The 25,951-nt window shown below is 42.0% G+C and overlaps 1 protein-coding gene across 12 annotated transcripts in view; it reads left to right on the forward strand.

Annotated features, from left to right (window-relative positions):
* The window catches only part of LOC100118446, a 117,408-nt gene that overhangs the window by 77,383 nt on the left and 14,074 nt on the right, over nt 1-25,951 (forward strand). For 9 of the 12 annotated variants that reach the window (XM_031925810.1, XM_031925812.1, XM_032601726.1 and 6 more), the window contains 5 exons: nt 592-815; nt 2,868-3,038; nt 6,122-6,388; nt 9,153-10,043; nt 11,848-11,928. In XM_031925810.1, coding sequence (XP_031781670.1) covers nt 592-815; nt 2,868-3,038; nt 6,122-6,388; nt 9,153-10,043; nt 11,848-11,928 — 1,634 coding nt within the window. The remainder of the gene's footprint in view (nt 1-591; nt 816-2,867; nt 3,039-6,121; nt 6,389-9,152; nt 10,044-11,847; nt 11,929-25,951) is intronic. The other 3 variants (XM_031925813.1, XM_031925818.1, XM_031925821.2) reach the window with 3 other exon arrangements.

Genomic DNA, 25,951 nt, shown 5'->3' on the forward strand with positions numbered 1-25,951 from the left:
CAATGTTAATATTCTTGAAAAATTCCTAAACTGTTATTTTGTATCGAGAGAATATCGCCTCAAAGAGATGTCTGATAATCATATTTTATAATTACTACAATAATAATTTAATAATTATTTATATCTTGTATTAACTATACTTTTATTATATGAATATTAATGAACATCGTGTTTCTGCATGTTTTTTGTAATACATAATCTACATACTTATCGATGATTCTATTAAAAAATATCTTCAAGCATAGTACTAAAATTCATAAATCTGTACCGATTTACAAACGTTCATATGTCATGAACGAATAATCTATATGCCATTTTTCAGAGTACAAAATAAAAACGAAAATTTAGTAATAAAACATTCATTCGAATTAGCAAAACTTTCACACCACCGCAAAACTTCTCTTACGATCTATCAAAATCCCAAACATGAATTAAGTAGAACACACCGATTTCGGTCAGACAGCCTTTGGTTTTGCTTAGAGCAACGGTACGCCCACGCATTTCTCAGGGTGTGCTTGCACAAAAGCTATTACTTACGCAATGTCGAAAGAGGAGCAAATAAAGACTATATGTGTGCAATGCGATTTACAGGTGGATCGGGCGGAGAACGTGGAGGCCCAGGGTGGAGGACTGGCGCCGCCGTCGTCCGGGTACCACTGCAGCGCTGCGTCCGGTTCGAGAATGGGCCCGGGGCCCGATTCGGGCAGCAGCGCCCCGTCATCGGTGCCCCACTCGCTGGCTACGTCGCGCGACGAGGAGGATGACGACGACGAGGAGAGCAGTGGCCGACGGTCCAACGGTCACGGAGGATCTAGGTGAGCCTCGGCTTACTTTTTTTTACACTTCCATACCGATACACAGCAGGGCAGCTCTGCATCGTAATCTCTTGTAAATGTGCATCGTGATTCTCTCGGAGAATCAAACCTGTTTCTGCGAGTGTCGATGTGTAGGCGGAGCATTGGCCTACATAGTGCATTTTTTATCTTTTTCGAGTGTGTATAGGACTTTCAACGTGACTAGTCGATTCAGTTACACAGCGAGCTATGAGGCGTTTTGTGCATCACCGCATTTGATTGCTTTACACGTACGCATATATCTTCAATGTTTGAGAAACTATCGCATTTTGTAGAATAAGGAGGTGAAAAAGATTTTCATCTCGTATCTACGTATAGGATCATACATTGATAGACCGAAAAATCCCGCTTTGGAGTACCTATATATCACACTGCGAAATCCCCGCCGTAGGCAAGTCTTTTGTAACATATCTTCAACCCGGCGCAGAGTTTACATTGAGAGGATACACAAATAACTTATCGAGCGCAGGGGACGAGGAGGCGAGGTGAATGAAATATCTTAATTCGATCCCCTCCCTTTGGTATCGGCTAATCCCGCCTAAGCCGGATAAAAGGAGAGAGAGCGAGAAAGATACAACTATCCAGGCTATTTACATAGTTCAAATCCGTGATCTTGTCGGACGCGTAATGTGGCGGATAACAGAATGCTCACGTATAATCGAGTAAGTGCATACGGGCGTGCCTTCCGAGAGAAAGATAAAAGATTAAAATACGAGAAGAAAGAGCGAACAACTAGAACAAGCGCGCTCTCGAATTCGAGGCGAATAAACGGAGGAGTGAAATGTGATTCCGCTCGGCCGAGTATATTCGTTTAAGCCTGTCTTTTTCTGCGCTGCGGCCGCGCATCCCGCATCCCACTGACAAAATATCGTTGCCGCCGCTACTGTGTGTCGCGCGCGCAGCGTATTTTATACCTGAGTTAATTACCAGTCCGGCTTTTTCACGAGCTTGGGTAATGAGACGAACGTGGCTGGTAAATTATGGAATGCATTATTTACCTTATATTCATGCTTTCCGGGATTGTAATTAAATAGCGCGCGGCTTTTTGTGACGAGTTTGATTACGAGCTGTATACGTGATCCGAATTACGCGCTCCCTCGCCGAAAAATGACGAGTGAATTATTAAAAGCGCGCGGTAACGTTTTTGCCTTTGTTCGACCTATTTGAAAATTTGAAAGGTGTATTCTTGTATAGAAATGAATGGAATGAAACGAATAGCTTTGATGATATGGAGTTTTGGTGACCAAATCACACCGTTCCCTATAAACCCACAAGTATACGGGGAATTCTACAGGAAAAAGCACAAACAGAAAATGTATTACAGTAGAATGAAAGAACAGGAAAAAAGCTTTAATTTAAATTAAATGCGTTGAAAATGCTTGATTTAGTTAAAAGTTACGCATAATTGAAAAATCATGAAAATTGCAGGATTTTTCGAATTCAAGAAATTGGTATCTTTTTCATGATTTTTCCACATGTTCGATTATGCGTAAATTTTGACCAAATCAAGCATTTTTTTTTTAAATTGAAGCTCTCTTTCCGTGCTTCCATTCTACCGTAATACATTTTCTGTTCGTGCCCTTATGCATTAGATACATGCCGTTGAACAATGGCTATTTTTCGACGAATTTGAGGGACTTATAAAAAAGTGTCACAGAGAACTTTTTCAGTGTTGGAATGTGGTTTTGTATTGTTCTAAACATGTACAATAAGAAAAAAAGTTGCGGGCGCGTGCCCCAACATTTGTTTATAGCGGTTTCTGCAACCAGAAAAGTGAATTTTTCCCTTAGAATTCCCCATATTGATCTCCCAGTCAGAAAGGCGGCTAAAAATTTCACAAATACCTTTAAACTAAAGAAAAATCCACACTGAGATCTCCTTCGACGATTTAAAAATTCAAAACTAAATCTCTCGCGCTGAAAAAAATGACGCAGCGAAAGAACCCGCGCCGAGGGCAAGTCTGCGAGGAAAGTGCAGTCTTAAAAGCCGCGCAAAGTGAATGTCCTATAAAAGTTTCAGGCAGCAACAAGCAGCAGAAGCCGATCGTCGCCGTGACTTGCACGTAGGGCAACGTCGAAAAATAGCCGAAATTCCTCAAAAATGTCTCCCCAACCAGCCTCGGGAGCTTCGACAATTCCTCAGCGTAATAGATTCGTCGAGCGCAAATGTATTTCATTGCAGAGGGTAAGTTCGGGCAACTTCTTGGAGCGAGAGGAGAGCGAGAGGAGAGAGAGAGAGAGAGAGAGAGAGAGAGAGAGAGAGAGACAGAGAGAGGGCTGATGGAAGCGAAGGCGCTTGCGCTGCGCGCCAGGGCGGTTCCACTCGCGCATCTCTGTCTCTCTCATCGGATTATTTGTCTACAGCGACTCCAGCGGAGAATGTCGGCTGCACGAAGTGTGTACTATATAGGCGACAATCGATCGGCCAGCCTCCGATCGCTCGCGCGCGCGACGCACTCGAGCATGCTCGGACTTAAGAATTAGATGCGCCGTACATGCTGGCTTCCTAACTCGATAATGTCATTATCGCGCCTACTGTTATGACTCCGGGACTTGGATGCGATGTGGATAAGCGCTGATGACTGTAATTATTTGTGATTTCTCAATTATAAACTGAGCTAGCAACTTTGCCGAAGAAAAATGTAAGACGCTTGTATAGTGCAGTGTATCTCTCCCGAGCGAGTGAGTTAGTTTACTTTGAAATATGCACCGCAGCACGCATAATTACAAACTGTAACTATTTAACGAGCTTAACTTTCTCCCGTCTCGGATTCTTTTTTTTTTTTTTCATCCACAAGGCTTATTACGCGGACCCTGAAAACTCGCTCAAGAAGTTGTACAAGTTAAGAAAAATCTGCCGAAGTCGCTTTGCATGTCTCCGCCCGCAATTACAACGATCTATATAGCTGAGCGCACGTTTTCTCGGTCGTTGCCTCCCTTCCTCCTTGCCTTTCTCTTTTACCCGTGTGTTTGCATTGTCGATTAGAAGTCCGTCTAAAATGTAACGATTCCCCGAGGGCTTCGTCGCCTAGCGGGACCATTCGCTCCGCTTTACTCTGATTGCGTGATCAGCCATACACACGGTATAGCTTCACTCATCTGCCTGTCCCGAAGCCCAAATCTCAGCCTCGACTTTGCGCCCGTATATACGACTCGTTTCGCTCTGTATACCTGTGCGCGTGAATAAATGTAATGTAGCGTGTAATGCGATGCTGATTATATGCCCGCGGAGGTGCGTATAACGATGTTTTCGCGATGAATAAACGTAAATATTGGTCTATTCGTGAGTTACCGCGCTGCTGACGATGTTGAGATTGATGGAAATGAGATTCTCTTTTTGTTATTGTAATCTATGAGAGTTGTTGCTTTGTTATAACTGTAGAATTAGGAGAAATAATAGAAATGAACAGAACTCGGATCCATTATCGATCAAATCTCATATTATCATGCTACAATTACAATTATCTAACAAAAAAAAAGAGCAGAGACGAGACGAGATGCTGTGGTTTCATAATGTACGATAATGCTCGGTCGCAATGTCAAGAGCGGAAAACACCTTGTCGTGTTTGGCGAATGAGGACGCGAAGTCTCATGCACGTATCCGCGCGAGATTTGCGAAATTCACCAGTATTCAGACGTCGGCTTTTATCTCGCAACTTAATCCGGTGCTTTGTCTGTTTCCCGGCGTGCAGAGGCGTCGCCGTGTTCTCCTTGTCCCTGCAGTAAATGTCAAGTGGGAAAACAACTGCGCAAATACGAAAAAAGACACTCCAGTTCCCTTTTTGAACTATTCTTAAAATACTCGGCGAGGGCAGGTATACACGGGCGGGCTTTCTATTCAAAAGTATCGTGTTTTGCGTCGAGCGTCCCGTCGAGCCGAGAATTGGAAAATTAACTTTGAAAGAAATGTAAAAGCGCGCTTTAAATAGGATGATTTCATCGCGATAACACAAGCTTAAATGTAAATTAAGAAACGAGAGACAACAGCGCGGTTATCAGCGGTTATATTCACTTTCGTCCTCTAAAATATGTTCATTCCGTTTATCGTTCTTATTCTTATCGCGGCTGCAGCAGCGACAGCGAGCAGCAGCCGCGGCTGTTAAGTGCCGTGAGCTAAAAGTGCTTTTAATTAAATAAAAATGATCGGGCTAGTTTCTCACAAAGTCGACGACCAGCCTAACGCACGTCCTGCTCGTGCACAGCACCATCGAGAGCTAGACGTCCCAGTTTTCAGTACGCAAGCAAATGAAATTGGAAACTCCGAGGCTAACTTCGTTTTTTCCTGACGAAGGTCTCTCGTTAGATGGCTTTTTTCTGTTCGATGTCCGTTTTAGAACTTTCGCTGCTTTTTTCCTCCACAACAAGCTCATTGAATTTATTCTGCAGATATCTACGTGCAAAGCAATCAAAAGCGCGTCGATATTGTTTTTTTTCTTTAACAACCTTTTGAGGTCTTCGTGCCAGAATCTGTTTCCCTGACGGTGTGCGTTCGCGCGGGGGTTCAGCTATAATAAAAGCGCCAAGCAATAGCAGCCACATCAGAACATAAAACAGTTTTGGACAGGCCAGTAGTACCTGGTACGAGACGCTAGGTGGCTAGGGGCTTTTGTATTTCCCTCAATCAGAATCCGCGCGCATACTAAATATATTCAGCAGTGTGCCTTCCATGCCAAAACTGTCTTTTGTTGAGGCCTGCTAAGGCCGCTCATACTATAACTACATCCAGTCTGCATCATCTCTTCTTCTTTTATTGAAAAATATTTTATTGTAACTATATATCTATGGTTGAAAACTTGAGATGAAAGAATTAACAATGACATTGCATCCGTAAACATGAATTCACAACGTGCAATTGTTGAAAGGTAAGACGTAATATCTCTCACACGAAGAGAGCGATAAGAGCCCTCGAAAGGTTCACAGTTCGTAAGTACGTATAACATACTCTGCGATGGCGAGCGAGGCACAACTCATTCTACGAAAGAGAGAAAGAGAGACGTCGACAGACGGACAGAGAACAGGAAAAAGAACGAAGCGTGCAATCGAGAGTCGAAGATCATGTGATGATCAAGAAAGAAGCGAGAGGTTACCAATATTATTATACGTATAGGAGAAAGATACACTGTGAAAAAAGAAAGGTGATGGCATAGCGTACACATGAAAATCAGGGAATCGAAGCGAAAAAAGAGAGAGAGAGAGAGAGAGTGAGAGAGAGAGAGAGAGAGAGAGAGAGAGGGAAGAGAAGGGGGCTGCATGGGGTCTTATTCGCAGGTCGTCGGTGGCAGTAGGAGGAAGCTTCCAGCGGGGCGCGAGTCTGCTGAGCAAGTCCTTCAGTGGCAGTGGCCTCGGAGCTGGGAGTAGTGGCGGCAGCCTCGGTTTCCCAGCCTCGACTACCTCCAACTCACTGGACAGCGCCTGCGCCGACTCGTCGGAGATACCGGCGGCGGCCAGGAGGCCCCGCAGCACGCGGGGCTCGCAAAAGTGGAGCAACGTGCGCGCCGTCATGGCACTCTATTCCTCCTTACGCAAGATCAAGAGGTATACATGATGATCGTTGCCCGCAGGAATCTATAATCCACGTCGCTATATTATACGTATTATTACATACTCGCTACTCTCGCTCGCTCTTATATAATGTTCTCTCTCTTTCTCCCTCTCTATCACTGATCTCTTTCTCTCTTTCTTTCTCTTTTGTATTTTGTCCATGATGGCGAGGGCGTTAGCTGATACTATGTATCGTATATAACATCCAAGTACATGTACACATATGTTATACACGCATACGCATCCATTACTCGATCTTCTTTACTATACCTAGAAACATATCTTGGTCTGTTTCTTTCTCTTTTATTAGTATTATTATTATTATTATTATTATTATTATTATTATTATATATAAATATTTTGTGTATATGTGTGACCTCTAACTCTCTCTAGCTATGGTAGAGCAGTTACTGTACAATAATTATGGTATACATTTGATCTTCTATATATATTTTGGTGTCATAGAGTATGATGGGACCAATGAATTTTTCTTTCATTCATGTCATGATTATGTGTTACTATATACTATCTGATCAATTTTCTCTTTGACCAACGATTTCTCGGTATTTTCGTTAAAAATACTGTTTAGTAGATACTAATTTCATTTAAATTGTATGTATATATTATTGACGGTACCTTTAGTTGAAGTATTTTATATATGGAAAAAAATAAAAATGTGATAGACCATGGTTTGTGTTACACGTATCAAACCTCGATCAAGCTTGATAATATGTTCAAGCAATGTCTTCATCCAAATTGTGATCCAAATTAATCGTATTGTATCGCGTATTTAAAAGTTACAAAATTTAAAAAGACGATAGGAAAGAAAACTATATTCTTCAGTGACTTCATGCGCGAACTAATTTAAATCGTTCGGAAATGTTACCTAAACAAACTGAGGAAGTGTAATGCAAACAAAATTTGTTATTTCACGTATTTCGCGCGATTAACAGTCAAAAGCGATCATTTTAAAGATACTTTCAAGATCTAGTATCTAAATATACAATAGAAGAGTCTTACATAGCTTTCAAATAAACAAAATTTAAAAGGGAAACATATCTTATTTTTCATTGATGAAAGAGTTTGAACAAAAATCGATACACTATACGCGCATCCTAGAAAATGCACTTTCAAGGATACTATCAGAAGATGAATAAGGAAAGCGTCTAAACTTTTTGTGGTATTTTATTTTTATTTTTATTGCAAGCGTCACTTTTCGTAACTTGTACAAGCTACACCGAAGCTCCGTGAAAAGTGAGAAAAATACTTTGGACAATGAAAAATAAACAACGATAAGCCATTGCGCTACGAGTCTCTGCGAAGCAAACTTTTGCATATTTTTCACGTTGTTCGATATTTACGTTGACTTTGGACTGTCCTACCTATTACGTCTTTTACCGTTATATTATTCAAGCTATTTTTGCTTTCACATTATTCGTGGTAATAGAAGAATACATTCTTGTATGTATTGGATTGTAATAAAAGTTTTTATTTCTATCACATCTTCTCAATATCAACTTTTCGTTAAAATATCTATTAACTTATACTACAATTTATATCTTTAGTCTTTTCTCTTCAAGTTTATTATGTTCGATAACAGGTATAACATATTTTGAGTCAAAGTGCTCATAGTACGGTTGTTCCATTTTTGCATTTGCAAAAGATGGCACCATCAGCTTCGAATTATTATATCTCTTTATTTAGATGACCTCTATTTTTCGAAAGCTTGTTAACTGATTAAGATATAATTAATAGAAATATACGGAGTGTTCCATTAATAATAATAAAACTATCAATCAATATAAAGGGTTTTTCATGCACTTTTGAAGAAATACTCAATGCAAAGTGTATAGAACATGAGAATCATGAAAATAATAAATGTACGAATCACAAAGTCATAGATGAAATGTATGTGTGCTTTAAATGACTGTCCTAGAATAGAAGCTATTCGTTTGTTTGTTTATTTAGAGCACATTATCTAAGAACAAGATACCCCGATAAATAAATTAACTGATTAAAAATAATTGTACAAAAAATGAACGTCCTTCACTTTGCTTTTTTTCACTCTTCTAATGACTTCTTTTACACTGCGAATCAGAATTACAATGTCTATGGATTATTGCATAGTCTATGTCTGAATCACTTTTCCTAATGTCTTTTAAATGTATCAAATATTTCCTCGAAAACGTTTGATGGAAGCAAGGTAATGACGATTCCATCATCAGAACAATTGCACAATTGTTCGAAAAATTTAACGATTGCCAATCCAGGGTTTTTTTATTTTCCATTAAATAGGAATAAAATACACCTATACATAAGTTTCTGCACTTTTGAGGTAAGATAATGATTATCAGAAACAGTATAAAGTACCCAAAACGACCCAAAAGTAGACATAAATATTACGTCTCTCTCTGTCGAGGTAAATTCAAAGAAAGAAAAGGATATCAGCGTGGGCAGCTGAGATGTTGCGCTCTCTTTCTAGACTTCCATCAGAGTTTTCGCCGCATATATACACACATATATATATATATATATATATATATATATATATATATATATATATATATATATATGTATATATATACGTATAACATAGCAATGAACGAATATATACAACCACTCTGTGAACGTAGCTGTTATCTCGTGCTCACTATATAGGCATTCTCTGGCCCCATTGTCAAGCTGATCTGTCAGTATTGTACATACGAAAGACACCAGCTCCAAAGCCTGACTAAAGCAGACCTTTCGTATTTTCCAGAACGAAGAGCAACCAGCGGTGGATGAAGTTACGCACAACGGTACAGCTGTCCTCGGCGATCTCGACGATACAGAAAAAGCCGCCGCTCAAGCGCGAGGACTCGTTCCTCAAGCGCTTCTCCACCCGACAGATACCCGAGAGCCAGGAGACGATAGATACGGGCGAGGGCGAGGGCGACCAATCCGACGACAAGAACTCGAGCCGTAGACGACGAAGGCCGCGGAGGCCGCAGAAACCGCCGAAAACTGTGGTCAATCCGGACGAGAACTTTTACTACTACTGGCTCATGCTGCTCTCCGCCTGCGTCCTCTACAATCTCTGGACGCTTATCGTCAGGCAGAGCATGCCCGAGCTCCAGGAGATGGCGCCGGCGCTCTGGCTCAGCTGCGACGGCTTCACCGATCTCGTCTTCTTCCTCGACGTGGGCGTCCAGTTCCGCACCGGCTATCTCGAGCAGGGCCTCATGGTCTACAACAGCAAGAAGCTCGCCGGCCACTACTTCAAGTCCAAGTCCTTCATCCTCGACCTGCTGGCTCTGCTGCCGCTCGATCTGCTGCAGGTCAACCTGGGCAGCAACCCCATGCTCAGGTTTCCAAGGTTCCTCAAGGTCTACCGGGTCTACAACTACTACTACATGGTCGAGTCGCGGACGGTCTATCCCAACCTCTGGCGGGTGCTCAACCTCATCCACATCCTGCTGATACTGGCGCACTGGTTCGGCTGCTTCTACTACCTGCTCAGCGAGGCCGAGGGTTTTCACGGTGATTGGGTCTACCCGTACAGGCCCGGCGAGTACGCCACCCTCACGAGAAAGTACCTGGGCTCGCTCTACTGGTCCACCCTCACGCTCACCACCATAGGAGACCTGCCCACGCCAGAGACCAACGCCGAGTGAGTGCTGCATTCAATCGCTATTACGTCTACTTTTGGTTTTCTTTTTGTTTTTACCTTATACTAAATATACGTAACATGGATCGGAAATTTTGGTGCGACGCAGCTGATGTAGTGTCGAGCTATGCATGCCACGTGGTAGTTGACCATATGTCATTTCGTATCGTCGGCGTTTTTTCTTCGTATATGATCATCAAAGAGAGGATCCGATGACCAAACTTTCCGATTCTTTGATACTGCAGTAGTTGACTATATCTTGTTAGTTTGTGTAAAATATAATCGTTGACTGTGTATAAGTTATACCGATGTCCCCATAATGTAATACATGTCGCGGTGGAGCTTCACCGATACATATAGCGCATTCAATGTGAGACTTAAGAGGGAATGGAATGTTACCACACGATATATACGAGGGTACGACAGCGAGAGACGGATTTTCGATTTTTCCACTCCCGGGCCGCAAGTGAGTTATCTTTACGAGCGGCCAGCGCTTACTTGCGGTGTACCTGATACTCGCGTGGTGGTGACATACGATACTTTTAAAGTTTGTACCTGGCCAGCTTATCCGATACACTAGTTTATGCAAATTTCCGCGTTCGTTTACGCTTCGCTCTCGGCGTAAACGGCCGAGCTTTGACGCGAAGTCGTTTTGAGATAACAGAGCGAAACTCGAATGTGTTGCCGCAAGTTAGGCGCGGGCTCTCTGGGAAAAGTTCGAAATCTCTGCGGTCATTTTTTACCAGATCTGGACGCGCTTTCTTTTTTTCCTTCGCAAACTCTCGATACATATCCAACTTGAGAATCGTTCGGCTATCTTTCGTATTATTTTGAAAAACTGTGCTTCATTAGCAAAAATAAATCCGATAAGTATTCGCCTTCGAAGTAATGTAAATGCAACGGGTATTAGTAAAAATATAGAAGCAGTAGCTCTGATCAATAAGGGAGTAAAGCCGCAGGTGCTGGAACGCGTGCGAAAAATCTCGTGCAGGCTTTCGTTCAGCCGTCCTATTGTTTACTCAGTCATTCATCAGTGGAACGACGGTTAAAAAAAACTCCTCCCTCGTTTACTGCGTGCAATCTTATACTGCACCTTCTCCTTTTTTCTCGGTTTTTACCGCAGCTGCGCCGTATCGACTGCCTGTACTCCGGTGTAGTTTCTCGAGCATTCTCGCGCGGCGAAAGAAAAAGGACGACTCAGAGATGCGTGTATAACACACTTTGGAAAGAATTTCACGTCGACCTTGATACCTTGCGAAGCTCTCCGAGATGAAGTCAAGAGCTGCGTGCGTGAGAAGCATAAAATATAGAGACAGCACTTTCACGAGCTCTTTTTATTTTCCCTTTTTCGCGGTATTATACTTGTTAAGAGTGACTAAAGAACGCTGAAAACCGCGCGCGCGAGAGAGTTTAAAATCTCAACTTACTCTTTTTCCAAACAGCGCCCGCGCGCGCACTGATGATAAAGTGCATTGTATAGGAAGCCGGGCGATCATCTCAGCTACTTGAACGCATTAAAGCCACGCTCGACTGCTGTCAAAGTTTCTTATATAAAGGAACGCTTGAGGCACATCCTGGGAGATGGCATGAAAAGCGCTAAACGCATATATATATATATATATATATATACACGCACATATAGAGTACAGTCTCGAGCTTTCTCTCAGCGCTCGGGCGGGGAGGGATAAGAAGCCTTTATACGGAGAAGAAGCGAGTTCCATTGTCTCTTAAGTATCCATTCAAAGAAAAATATCCTCAGTACTTAGGAATTAGAATCGTGAGCGGAGTGTTGTTGTTGTGTTGGCAGAGCTGTAGCGGGCGGCAACCCCCGGAGCCTCGCTCGTCGCGGTCGACTGTCCCGGCTTCTGCAGTTCAAGCATAACGGAGGGTATCTGTATCGTTCCCAAAAAAGAAAAAAAAATTATATGATATATGAGAGACGAATAATGAGACGCACGTCCTTTTGTTGATTCTTTTACTGCAAGCTTATCTGTTGTGAAAGACGAGAGATCGATGCTTTTCTCATATTGGTCATTGATGAAGTTCAAAGTATATAAGCCATCGAGTGTCAAACGTTTGCCAAGAATTTTTTCAAGCGCACTTGATCTCGATTTAACGATTATATGAATACATATATTCTGTCGCAATTCTACCGTTCACTTCCGCTCTGCGAGTTTTGATCGAGTGCGTTAGAATGCTTGCGTGTGTGAGAGAGTGAAAGAGAGAGCTTGAATGAGCTTTTTTCTGTTTTATTTGCGAGAATTCATACTAAATGAATCAGTGAGCATTATATAGTTTTATATGAATCACAAATATATTAAAATAGACGCGTTTGTTCAGGTGAATTATTTATGCTTGCTCCGCACTCTCTACGTTTTAAGGGTAAAATTTTCAAACTGTAAATCAGAAAATTTACTATTGCAAAGGTAACCAAAATGAAATATCGTTTTTTTTTTATTGAAAATTTGATATCAATCAATTGTCAAATCTTTCATAAATGTTAATGCAGCTGAAAAATTCAAATAGAATTACATGGAGTCAGCCGTAATTCATGCAATGTACAGTTGAATACAACCATATTTATAGCTAAACTTCTGCTGTTTTCATTATTTATTATACGTATAATTTCGATATTTATTTTCACATCAATCCACTACTTCAATTATAGCATGCAAACATAACAAGGCAGTCTTGGCATAGGTGACACACCTTCCTATATATCTTGCACTGTAGACGCAGATGTTGATGAGGGAAATATAAAACCATGCGCCACCTATCTTGCCAGCTACAGATTAGACCGAAAAATTTAAACATAGTGGCAATAGTTATAGTCAAAATACAATATTCTATAATTGATTGAGTTCACTTTTCGAAGTCATGAATTCGCAGATTTGTAGAGATCGTGCCTAAAAACAAATTATCAATAATTATAGTCTTCACAGCACGTTAACGCATTTTGCGATAATTCTACCTCTGATACCCAAACAAATGTCGCTAACACTCGTATTCCATACATAGAGGTATGTAAATCAGATACCACAGTAGGTCTCACGCAATTATCCAAACACAGCCAACCGATACACAGCCTCATCGGCCCATTAACACGAGCGACGCGAGTTCAGCTAACCGCGAGACTTTCCGCAGGAAGATCGACGCTAGAGACCACGCCGTGGTGGTCAGTCCTTCGAATTGCTTCTGCGTCTCCAGCGATTGATTGCAACGTAGCGCAGCTCCAACACCTGCAAAGTGCAGCAGACACTCGCGTCGCCAGTAACAGCCGCAAAATCCTTTCCACATCGGATTCGCTCGGGGTCAGCGAAAGCTCCGTCTCTGGAAAATACAATAAGATAGATGGGAAAAGATATAGCTATGAGGGAGAGAGAGAGAGAGAGAGAGAGAGAGAGAGAGAGAGAAAGAGAGAGCTTCGTGAGGATGAAACGACGAAAGATGAGTTGTCGAGAAAAAAGGAGTGGGAAGAAAGCTACGGGAAAAGGAATAGACTGTCGCCGGCGACCAAAAGAGAATATGGGGAATGCGAGTGAACCTGCGAATTTACCAAGACAATAGCTCAGCCCGGGAAATGGCGAAGTATCAGAATCTTTCCAGCAAAGCTTCTTGCTCTTCGCTATATCTCTATTCGGTCAATCGCGCGAGAAATAAGTAGGAAAGTTGTTAGGTTTGTTACAGTACTCTACGTTCCGTCTTTGCCCCAGTATAAATTACAACTCTCGTCGTGTTTTAAACGATTCCCAAACGCTTTTTCAGCGACGTTTACATCCGCTAATTTAATTAAAAGGAATAAAGTCTTTTGAACTCGGTGTGTAATTATGAGAGACGTCATAATGCGTAGTTAGAAGAGGGTAAAAAAGCGGAATCGGAGGTAAAAATAAAAGCGGGTCTGCGAAATTAAATGCCACAGACCGGACACGCTGGAAAAGTTCGCTACGCAAAGTTATCCGCGAGCGAGTTCGTGAAAGCGGCGAATAAACTACAGTCGAGACTGGCAGTGTAAAACGACGGGAGCCGGCTAGAAAGAATAAGACTTGGATCTTATGAATCTCTAATGAGATGAGCTGCGCAGATAAGCTCAGGGGAGGAGAAATTTTTGATAACGAACGAATTGAAACGAGAGCGAAGCATCTCACGAATAGATACGGCAAATTAAAATTCCCGCTGCTGTGGGGTATTCAATCGCGCCTCTTTGGGGAAAAAAGCGAAGGGAATAAGACTCGCGATTAAGGTCTTGAGGGGATGAAAGACGAGATCGAATAGATGAGTAGCAGGAAAATTGCTCTGCGGATGTCGGAAAATATTTACTAATACAAGTGCGCTTCTTTTATTTGAGTAAAGGAGTGGGATGACAAGACGGCAAACATTAGGTTGATGGATTGCGTATCAGGCTTCGCTGGCTCATACATTTTCCTGTCTCGTGTAACACTGCACGATAATTATTTTAGAAAAGTTTCAACGGAATTCTAAAGAGCCACAGATCCTTCAAACTATTACCGGGTGACTGAGGGATTCTGACACGCTATCGAATGACGGTATATTCACTAGCTTCTCTCGCGGACAATTTTTTTTAAAGCTACACACACACACACACACCCTGACGCAGTTCATACGGGTATATAACTATTAACCTAAATAGCTCGATTTAAAATGACGTCATTCAAATTTTGTATTTCTTTTTTGTGACGAAGGAATTCTTACTCTCACGGCAATTCATAATAACCGTAGTTTTTACTGTCTCGGGGTATAATAAGAAAATATACGGAATGATGCAGGAAAAACTTATTCGAGACAGTGGCCCCGAAAAAAGTCGCAGAAGAAAAGGGCGAGGCGTTTAATTATGAGCTGAAAAAGCCGCCCGAGCATCAGCGCAGGCGAAGAGACGAAGATGAAGGGCAAAGCCGCGTGACGCGCATGTTTAAGCGGCTGACACTCGGCTGTCTGTGAACGTAATTAATCTCGCAAATAAGCCGGAAACCAGGCGCCGGGGAACGAAGGCATCTCTGGCAGAATAGCGAGCGGCAGACTATCTCGATGAGGAGGGACATTTGTCGGGCCGATTAATCGTGGGTTTCCTAATGATCGGATTGCACACAATGCGTGGCTTAATCTAGCGTGCGCGTCGCTGGATACTGTTTTCGGCGGAAATTAAATGCGTCGTACATCACTTGATAAGCCAACCGGGAGAACTCGCCGCACGTGATCGCGTTATTTCGTTACGAAATCGTAGTTGTGATGTACCGCTTTAGACTGGCCTTCCTCCACCGTTTGAACTTTCTGACTCTGTAATAGCCTCCGGCTAGCAAAGATAGGTGGCGCACAGACACTTTTTGATTTCTCTCATTTAAATCATGCGTGTTCGTGCATATGTACATATAGCAGTATGTTATTTATGCTAAAATCGCCTTCTGTTGTGGCTGCTACTTATACTGCTCAGGTATTAGCAATTTATATAAGTCGCAGAGCTTCAAATTATAATAGTGTATATTGGAACCAGTGGAAAAAGTCTAGTCGGCGACATGTTAGCTCACATTGAAGTTAAAAGAGGCAAAAGGAGTAGTAGGCGCTTCTTAGACGCGAGACATGCTCTCAGTATGCTCGCTCTCACTTGAGCTTGTCTTGCTGCACAAATACGTCATCAACCAATAGACAGCGCGTCGAGTATCTTTTCTATTCTGATAATCAAGATTATTCTGTATTACAACAATTATGATGATTCAAAGGTAGCAGAATATCCCACACATGTTCATCGATAAAAGTACAAACCAATTTTACTGGAAAAAATCTTTATGAAACTATAACTCAATTGGTCTAAAAATTGGAGTTAGCTAGCTAGTCAGCTTGATTGTATGGTATGAGGGAAAACTCGTGGGCAGACCGGTACGCTTTCAGATTGAAAGAGGTGAGAGGGTTATTTGTCAAGCGATAGATCTACCGGCTGGTTTCAAACCGTATAGTAAATGCGCGCAATCTTGGAGAAGCGTAAAAAAAGCGAGAGTGAAGCGAGTTGTCAGAAAAAATTGAGCCCTTGGATAAGCCATACAACTGTGAAAATTTTGTGTTCGATGTACGAATAAATCATGTGTTCGAAATATCTGCGAAAAAATGCTGCTCAACAAAAACTATTCATATAACCGGTATATAAACGCACAAACAATATCAGTCGAATTTAAAAAAAACACTGGCTTTTAAAAGCTGTGAAAATTTTAATTAAGTAGACACATAGTGCAAAATCTTTTGACAAAAGCAAACTCGTTTATACTGGCTGTCGTAAAAAGAAGCGATTCTCTTTTGGTCGTTCGAAAATCGTTTGATGTTGCAGGTCAAAGAGCATCGGCTTTTAAATCAAGCGAATAAGCTTCAGCATCTATATATGTATACATGAACGTGAAAAAGTCAGCACTAATCCTGAGAGCTATCAAAACGTCCGAGCGCACACAATTTATCTTGTGACAAATGTTACGAACACCAATGATAATATCGCTTCAAAACAATTCACAAATGAAAACTTAATAAGCGAATATGGAATTCAAATGAAACCCAATCGATACACGGAGACATTTTTCCATTATTTCACGGAGAGCTTTGGAATTCTAAAAATGGATGAGCTTGCAACTTTCGAACGAAAAGCGCGTGGGAAATCGATATCTAGAATTAATTTCTCCCTTGAGTGGAGGCGTATCGCTTCGTCTCCGGTCATGCATACGGACAGCCCGCTCGATGATAACCGCGCACACACGGATGCAATATGTGTCATGGACGATATTACCGACGCGCTACTAACGGAGGGGCTAATACTAATTTCAGTTGGCTGGCTACTCCAAAGTCATTGAATCGTGCATTTCCTATAGCCCTTCCTCCAGACATACGTTTGCCGAATTCAAGCGATAACACAGCATGAATAAGATTACGTTTTAGGTTTGCGTGTGGGGTTCACTCTAGAGACTGCATTTTTACCAGTTAATTGGTTCTAGTCATATGGTCTGTCTAGTTACTGGTGATTATAACTGATGTAAAATTAATTTCTTCGTTGCCTACGGTCGATTGGCTTCACTTCGTTATCAGCAATTTTAAACGACATCCATGTCGTATATTTTTTTTTATAGTAAACTTTTTCCATTGGTTGACCGACTCAACCGAATATCGAATGAAAAAAAAAGATCGTTAACATTGGTATACGTTTGCAAAGTACATACATCCGTAATGCAAATACGGCTGACCTGAATCGCGCATATACCACTGAAAACGCATGCTCTGATATATTATAGCTACATATTATCGGACTCGGATCCATGACTTTTCACTACATCCGTTTCAATTTCGACCTGATCGCAGGGGATCGATTCTTTCGTTCGACATTATTTTTAGTAGCGAGCTTTTAATCGTTCTATAGGGCTTTTCGTACATCGCGACAGAAAGAATCGAGATTAATTTTTCATAGCGAATGTATGAATGAAAAATGATCGAATCACACTTTTAATGAAACTGCATAAATGAGATATTGGCTTCGCGTTACTTCTGTGCAATTTAAATGCAACGTAAAACACGAGCAAACATTTATTCAAATCAAACGCTGAGCATTATCGGTAATATCTTGATCACCGAGCGCGTAATTGCAAAATAACCGTAAAACGAGGGCAGGGCTTTCGTAAAATCGGGAGTTCTCTCCCCCAGAGTCTATAAATAACAATATAAAAGCAGGGTGCAGTAGGTACACAATACCATCGCAGTATTTTGCCCCAAAGCCCAACGAACGACGTAACGCTCACGAGCTGTTCTTTCTTAAAGGGACAGACTGTAACATCGTCCCTCTGCACTATCCCACGTTCCGGTCATTTAGATTCTCGGGCATTTTATTTACATGGTAACAGCGCGTCCCTTCCGACCTGCATACACATGGTGTGCACGACGACGCTTCATGAATTAATCATTAAATTGACGTTCACGCCTTGAACGACTTGACGCGATGCGTCGTCGACCCCCAGGGGAATTTACACGATGTACGCAAACAGGACAAAGAGCGCGAAAATATTTTGCACGCGACCACGACTTTGTTTTTTGCGCCGACAGCTTATACACGCGAGTTCGAGAGATTAAAGCCGAGTTAAAGGGGAAGTTAGTGGCCAATTAAAAATCTTGAAGTGCAATGAAACTTCTGGCGGAACGCGATTTTTTTTTAACGCCGGAACTAATAAGCTCGCGGATTTATAGGATCGTTAACAGGTACTTATTTAGCCGTGAAATTTAATAAGATCACTGCAGTGACGTTGAAACCCATTTAAAGGATTATAGGAATTGAATTTCCTCATTCTTGTACTTCGAAGGTATTGAGTTAACCCAGTGAGAAAAATCAAATACGTTTTTACTAACTAATAGTATTCGTTTTTAATTTTTTTATAATTATCTTGAAAAACATCGTGGGACGTTCATGTTATAGAAATAGACTAGTGGTCCTACCGTAAACACTAAAAAACATTTACTATATAAACAAATAAAGTTCGTGCGCCCAAGCAAGTAATGTACACGGAAGTAATTGACGTATGTACCAACCTGTGTGTACAGTGTGTGTGTGTGTGTGTATGCGCGCTTCGATTTGCAAGCTGGACTTCTGTTGAGTCTGCCGTCAATGCGTTTGATGGATTCGTGGAACGACGGCGCACGACAGCGAAAAATTGGAGAGTGTTGAATGAAATACTCGAGCTGCAACACATGTCCGTAAAATTTAGCCGTTATACGTTTTTTTTTATTTTGTTCTCTACTGGTGATAACTTGATTTCGATGTACGAGTGTTTGCCAGTGATCTGACTCCTTTTTAACTGTTGGATCGTACGTGTTTGTTTTGTGAAATGTTTTTTATAAATTTTTTAAACGTTATTTAAAAGAGAATTTATATTTTTTTCGTGCCAGCTGTTTACATTACATCGTACATGAAGCAATATAAAAATCACGTATCAAGCAATTTCGTCGAACGAGTGACGTTAGTTTATAATTTTCACAAAACTTTACAATACCATCGCGGTACGAGCAAACGAGATTTTCCATATCATTTCAGCGTCATCCCACTTGATCGCAATAGCAATTAATTCGAATGAGTTTCATTTTTCCCATGATTGAAGAGATTTTACCGTCTGACGACACTTTACCTTTCGCTCTTCCATTTTCGTTCAGCTGTTCTAGAACCATAGACTTTTCCAAGTGTCGTTCTTGACGACGAGAGAAGTAGCTTTAGTGCACGTACGTAAATATCGTCTCTAGTGAAACTAACTCTTTATTTCCCGCGCAGTTTCTCTCAGTCACTAATTGGTTTAACGCTTTCTTTTACGGCTGACGCTGTAATGTTTTATACACAATGTAACGGTTTTAACATTCCTCCGCAATTACTCGCCTTTGTGCGCGCAGTCGAAAAATTCACACGACGTATATTTACCGATGAAAATTCAGTGCGGATTGGAGGGTCGTAAATTTGAGGGAAACGAAATATATAGCAGAGCGCGATACGTTGGATTTGTTTTTCGAGCGCTGTGACGGTACACGATAAACATATTTCACTCAATTTTGTTAGCAACAGGCGACATGTGTACCGTATTTTTATCATATACGAATACACAATTATTGCACTTTTTCCATATCCCGCTTGGTTTGGAAAATTCAAATCCTGCTTTTTTAAATATTCGCCACAGTAGAATAAATATACAATTTTGTATTGCTTTGTTGGCAGATTGTGATTTTTTCGTCAACAATTGTAGATGAAAAATACACAAAGAGCTGAAAAGTTCTCATGAATGAAAAGCAATTCATTACTTGCTTCAGCAATGCGAACGTCGCTTGAAGCAGGGAAAAGATAGATGCGCACTAAAATCGAATTTGAATCTTTCATACAGCTGGGATATGTGCGACGTAAAATCCCACATCTCCACGCTGGTGCGTAATTTGTTTTTCTTCGTTTCTCGCTTCTCTTCCCGCGTATCGAATCGCTCGCGCATAATCCTTTCTATTCTTCATTTTCAGCTTACATTCCGTTCCTATATTCAAAAGCAAAAAATGATGTGGTTTTCTTTTTGAATATTCTTCAAAAATTGGACGGGACATTTTTTTGTGTTTGAATTTCGATTGAACGTTGAATTGCTTTAAACAAATTATTTCTGGATTATTATAGTTCTTTATTTATAATAATTATCTAAAGGCAATGAAAAACGCCTATGCGTCATCAATTGGCGCTAAGCAGAAACCAAAAATAGCCGGAAAGTTGAAAGGTCAGAAAAAGGCCAATCCAAAAGTGTTTTGTTTTACAACTGCTTAGGTCTGGTACAACTATATAATATATTTGTGGATAGCGGATCTTTCTTTCCTATGTGTAATGAAGAAATTTAGCATTGAACATTATTATTGTTAATCTCGGCAAAATTTAATGGTTAATTTAAAGCTTAACGAATGACAGAAAACGTTCCTCATCAATTATTCAAAGTTTGTACGATTGTCTCCTGATTACAGCGACTTTTGATTGACGTTATTCACATATGGATCTGATGTACATCATGCATGCTTGGAAAACTTTTTTCGCCCTTTTTTTGGTACAAAGTTAACAAGCGCTTTTCATATTCTATATACACCCGATACGAAAATCGCATCACACGCGTACACAGAAATCTAATTAGCATCGATCGCACGATTGCACCGTTGACAGGTACTGTGTTGTGTCCGAAGGGCCATGAATTTTTCAAAGCGAATTCGTTAATTTGTAAATGGAGCTGACGCTCGGATTAAACGAATCACACAGTGCAGCCGTCTACTAAAAACGAATTCTATAATTCTTGGCTCTCACATCGTAAACACTCGCGCAAGATCACAGTGTATCTCAATAACCCGATTCCCGCATAAAAACTAATTGGCAAAGTACACAAGCTCGAAAATCGAGTGAAATTGCTTGCGCAAATAGATACGCCTTCCGTCCCAGAGACGAAAAGCCGCTCTAAAGAAGCCAGCGCAGCGTCAGTGGTAGCGGGCGGAAATAAAAAAATTCGCGCCGACTTAATTTTCATCACGACGACGACGGAGAATTGCGAGTGGACGAATTGCGGCGTAGCTCTCGGCAAAGAGAAAGGCTGCGAGAGCCGGGATCATCTCGGCGATTTGATTCCCCGGACTGGAGAGAGAGAAAGAGACGAGTGAAAGCTTACGCGCGAGGGAGAAAATCCGTGCCGTATGACCGAGGAGACGAGTCAAGGCAGCAGCAGAGGCGCTAATCACGCCTCCACATCTATCGCTCTCTCCTTTTCTCTCTCTCTCTCTCTCTCTCTCTCTCTCTCTCTCTCTCCTCGTTGCACTGCGCGCACGGGCGGGAAATGATGTTTCGCGCAACGGCAGATTTTTTCTCCTCTCTCTGGACTCCCTTCCGGAAATAGGCCAATCGAGAATAAGAGATAGATAACAGCCGCGCAAAAGGGACAGATGGAGAGACAAGAAAATGGAGTGCCCGAGGGACGTGAAAGACCGCGTGCAAATAAGTTAAGTGTATACGCAACCGTAATACCTCTGTGACTGCGCGCCGCATGCGCCGAGGAGCTGGATAATTATTTGAGTCGTGTCATGGATGGCTTTTTGCGCTCGTTTTTGTAATCGCATATTGTACCTACACAGCGCGTGGGCTTTTCAGGGAGAAAAAAAAAGATAGTGGAGTCTAGCTCTGGCGATGATGAGTATAATAAGTGATGGATTGCGTGTACGTGAACATACTGCTGAGTTGTAAGAGCTGAATTAGGGTGTATTCCGTCGGTTTAATTGAAAGTTTTTCGTTCGTGTCTTTGACGCGATGCTAATTGTTCTTTGTTTCCAGACGACATTCAACGCTTTTCTTTGACCAATAATACGATGAAATAAAAATTGTAATGTTTTCCGGACAAAAAAGCACTCTTTGAACAAACAAACTCGTACAAAACATCCAGCTGTATAATAAATCGTACATCCCATCGTTCAACGAAATCAACTCGTTTATAAGCGCGAGTATACGACGAAAATATTGGCACTCGAAACTTTCCGGCTCATCGTTTTTCCTCCCGAAGCATCTATACGTTCACAGCAAACGCTTAAGCTCGATGAAAACTACCATTCGTTCGATGTGTTCGCACGGCTCCTCCGTCAACGCCCTCGTCTTCATCGTATCCTGGCCGGTTGCCCAACGACCGTTATTAAACAAGCTCAAATTTGCCAAGACACCCCCAGCCCTATTCAATGAATATTCGTTCCGGCGTTATTCGGAGCTGCAGCAAGTATTCGCCTTGCAACGAGCTTATCTCGTTAAAGTTAGATTAATCAATTAGCCGTTTGTTTTTGCGCTCGTTGTTATCGTATAGCTCGAGTCGTTATTGCCGGGAGGTAAATCGTGCCAACTGTCGCTTTTGATCATACGAAATAGGAACATTTTCGAAGTAGAGTGTGTTGGGGAAAGGAAATATTCTCGACGTGCGCTTTGCTTGATTAAACCCTATAGACGTCGAAAGCTTCATCTGAGCTTCATTAAAAGCTCAATGATTTTTCTATCACCTCGAGAAAAATAAAAAAAGTTTCGGAAAAATGCGCACGATTCAGAAATAACTTTCGCACCTCGGGTGTACAGCGGAAGAAGTTAGGATTTCGCAATTCGTTATAGTTTAAAATTTGAAAACCCGACCCGACGGACTTTCCCTTACACCTATACGTATAGTCCCCGCGGCCGAACCGTACATAAGCATCCACTCGAGAATTATTGCTCTCCACATCGCCAACGACTCGGTAAAAAACTTCCAAGCAGCTCGCGCGCACGTACTCCAACTGTAACCCTCGGAGAGTAGGTAAAACCCGGTGAGAAATATATAGGAAAAAAAAGAGAAGCAAGAAGCCGGAGAACAAAGGCGTAAAAAAGGAAGTGAAAGTACCTCGTAAAGAAGCGTCGGCGGTGCGCGGGGGGAGAGAACGAAGCACGCCGGCACAAAAGACTGCTAAATTATTCGCCCCCCCCCCCTCTCCACCTTCCCTTTTTCTCTCACCTCTCTCTTAGGAAAATTCGCGGATGGGAAAGGAAACGGTCCCCCGATAACGCGCTCGCGCGACAGTGGCGACGAACGAAAAGCAAAAGTGTAACGAGCACTTTAGCCGCTCTTCTATGCGGAGGATAAAGAAAATCGTAATCCCAGCCCCAGCATCCTCTCTCTATTTTCCCCTGGACGTCTCTTCCTCGGCTATGTGTCTCCGGTCCCTTAAACTTTCGGCTTGCGCCTTCGGAAAATAAGCGAGAGGGAGAGGCTAAACTCTCGTCTAATCTCTTCATCGGTCGCGTAGTAGCGCTTCTAAGCTCCTGCGGGCTCGGGACCACAAGGCTCGAGAACCGAACGCTCTGCCACTGGTCTGTGTGTCTATATAGCCGGGGTCGATACACCGCTGCACACGTTGACTTACGTCTGACTTGAATCCGTCTCTCTGTTTGCCACTACACACATATACTGGATGTTGGCGCTTGGAATCAGAGTACTTGCATGAACTGGTGTTTGGACGAGGGCTACAGCTGCAAGCTGCGATGAGCAGATTCGACCGAAGCTCACTCTGCATTGTCTTCTTATACGATTCAAAGCCTACTGCTGAACATATAACTCGGCGTCGGAAAGCTCGTGAAAATGGTCCGCTTGTCACGAAGCTTTAGAAATAGACGTTCAGCGACTAAGTCTTGCCCATATGTGTATACGAGTGCACATAGATGCGACGATGTGCACGCAGTCCAACGCTCGTACGTGCGCATATAGCGTTCCCGCGAAACTCGAACTTTCCTCTTGCAAGCTCTCCCGGTCCGCACCGACAGTTTCAGCGTTTGATATTAGCTACTGCTGCTGCAGCTGCTGCTGCAGCGCGCACAGTTGTGCTCTGAATGGCGAGCTGACTAATTCATTAATATCGTCGAGCTGTCTAAGAAGCTCATATTCGTACAGGAGTGCGAGGACGAAAATTGAGCTGCGCGTCGTTAAACCCTTTCCAGGCAAAACGCTCGCACGTCGATCGTGTCTCTGCGGGGGGCGCGTACTACTATACGGATGAGTTTTTCTGCGTAGGCTGCATGAAACGAAACATTAATGCGCGCGACTGAAATGGAAAGTTGTTTCATGTTTCATTGCGGGCGGAATTCGGGTAACGTCGGTTATATCGTTATATTAGTCTAGTTTTGAAATGAGAGTGTACGTTGACGTACGTGAGAGCCATGAAGATTACATGCATCTTTTCTTATTCCGCGTGCTTCTTTCTTCGAGCTCTTCCACGCAAAGATTGCGCACTATAGCTTTGAATAGACAATTTTCAATTTTTTGGTAAGCAGCAGATGCTCTTGCATCCAAGTTGTTTTCCTTCTTTTTGCCAACACTATATGCTTGTATCTGTTATGCATCTGTAACTTTCATTTCCTGCTGACATTTTCGGAATGAAAAAATACCAAGTATACCTATGCATTCAAAGAACTTGCTGATGTCTACCAAGAATAATTAAATGATATTTTATTTTGAACAAACCACGAGCTTTTTTTTTGTAAAACGTCGTTAAAATCGAATTAGTCCAAACTATACGATTCACCGTCTAATTTCCAAAAGAACACCGGACAAACAGGCAAAGTCCATACCCGCGGCCAAGAAAGCTCGAGAGAGAGAGAGAGAGAGAGAGAGAGAGAGAGAGAGAGAGAGAGAGAGAGAGAGAGAGAGAGAGAGAGAGAGAGAGAAACGCTATATCCAAAGGCACGTAACGCAGGAACTGTAAACGAGAATCGTCTGGGGAATTTCGCGCGCAGCAGCTTCTGTCTTTCTCTCTCGCGGTCGAACGAGATGTCGAGTGCAATATAAGTATATGTAGGTATTCTCGCAAACGACAGAAGTGACGCAGTAGCCCGGAAACTTATTGAGCGACGAGAGGGCAAGCATAGCAAATCGAGCGATGGCAAGTGCGGCTGACTGAGAGATGTGGAACTGCGGGTTAGGCGTTTTTCGTGAATCGAGAGTAGCCTCGACGAACCGACGGTCGAGATTATAGTGCGATTCGCAGGCTGGAAACGTACGTCGAAAGTTTGTACATGTAGCTCCGGCTGCTCGTGGGGTGTGTTATACAGTAACGTGTTTTTTTGTTTACTGCACTAATATAATGCGTATTTGATGCAGTTCATTATGCTCACATTATAACGAAAGGATTTTTTTAACGCGCATACTTTGATTCCTAAGTGTTAGCATGTACATGCATAGAGTATATAAGTATTCTGTTATTTTCTCGAGAATTTCGGGACATCGTACGTTAACATCAGTACATTACGCTACATGTGACCTAAGTAGCACTTTTTTGCACGGCGTGAGGTTAGGGCTCGAGCGTAAGTCCTAATTACGCCGTGCAAAAGTGTTACTTAGGTCACGATTATAGGATAGTACATTACGATACAAGTGTCATAAATAGTACATTACGATACGTGTGACTTAAATGGTTCTTTTTCTGGACCATTTAAGTCAAGAGTATCGTACGCTATTTTATAGCACTGACTAGCATAAATCCACTATCACGCCTATCCCTGGCCTAAACAGTCCATTTTTGCACCGTGCAGTTAGCGCCCGAGCGTAGCGAAGGCGATCAGCACGGTGCAATAATGGACTATTTATGCCACGGATAGGCGTGACATAGTTGCGGATTTATGCCACCCAGTGCTCTAAAATTTTCTTTAAAAATGATTTGACTATTCTTTGACTATATTATAAAGTTTTGTGGATGATACATTATTTAATTAACAGGTTTCGTGCTTAGTCAGTTTTTGAATGAAATCAAACAATGAACAAATGCGCTCAAGCTATACACCGCGAAGTAATTTGAACACTGGTATTATACATATATTTAGAAAAATTTTCCTTTGTTTAACT

The sequence above is a fragment of the Nasonia vitripennis genome (assembly GCF_009193385.2).
Source record: "Nasonia vitripennis strain AsymCx chromosome 3 unlocalized genomic scaffold, Nvit_psr_1.1 chr3_random0004, whole genome shotgun sequence".
NCBI classification, from domain to species: domain Eukaryota; kingdom Metazoa; phylum Arthropoda; class Insecta; order Hymenoptera; family Pteromalidae; genus Nasonia; species Nasonia vitripennis.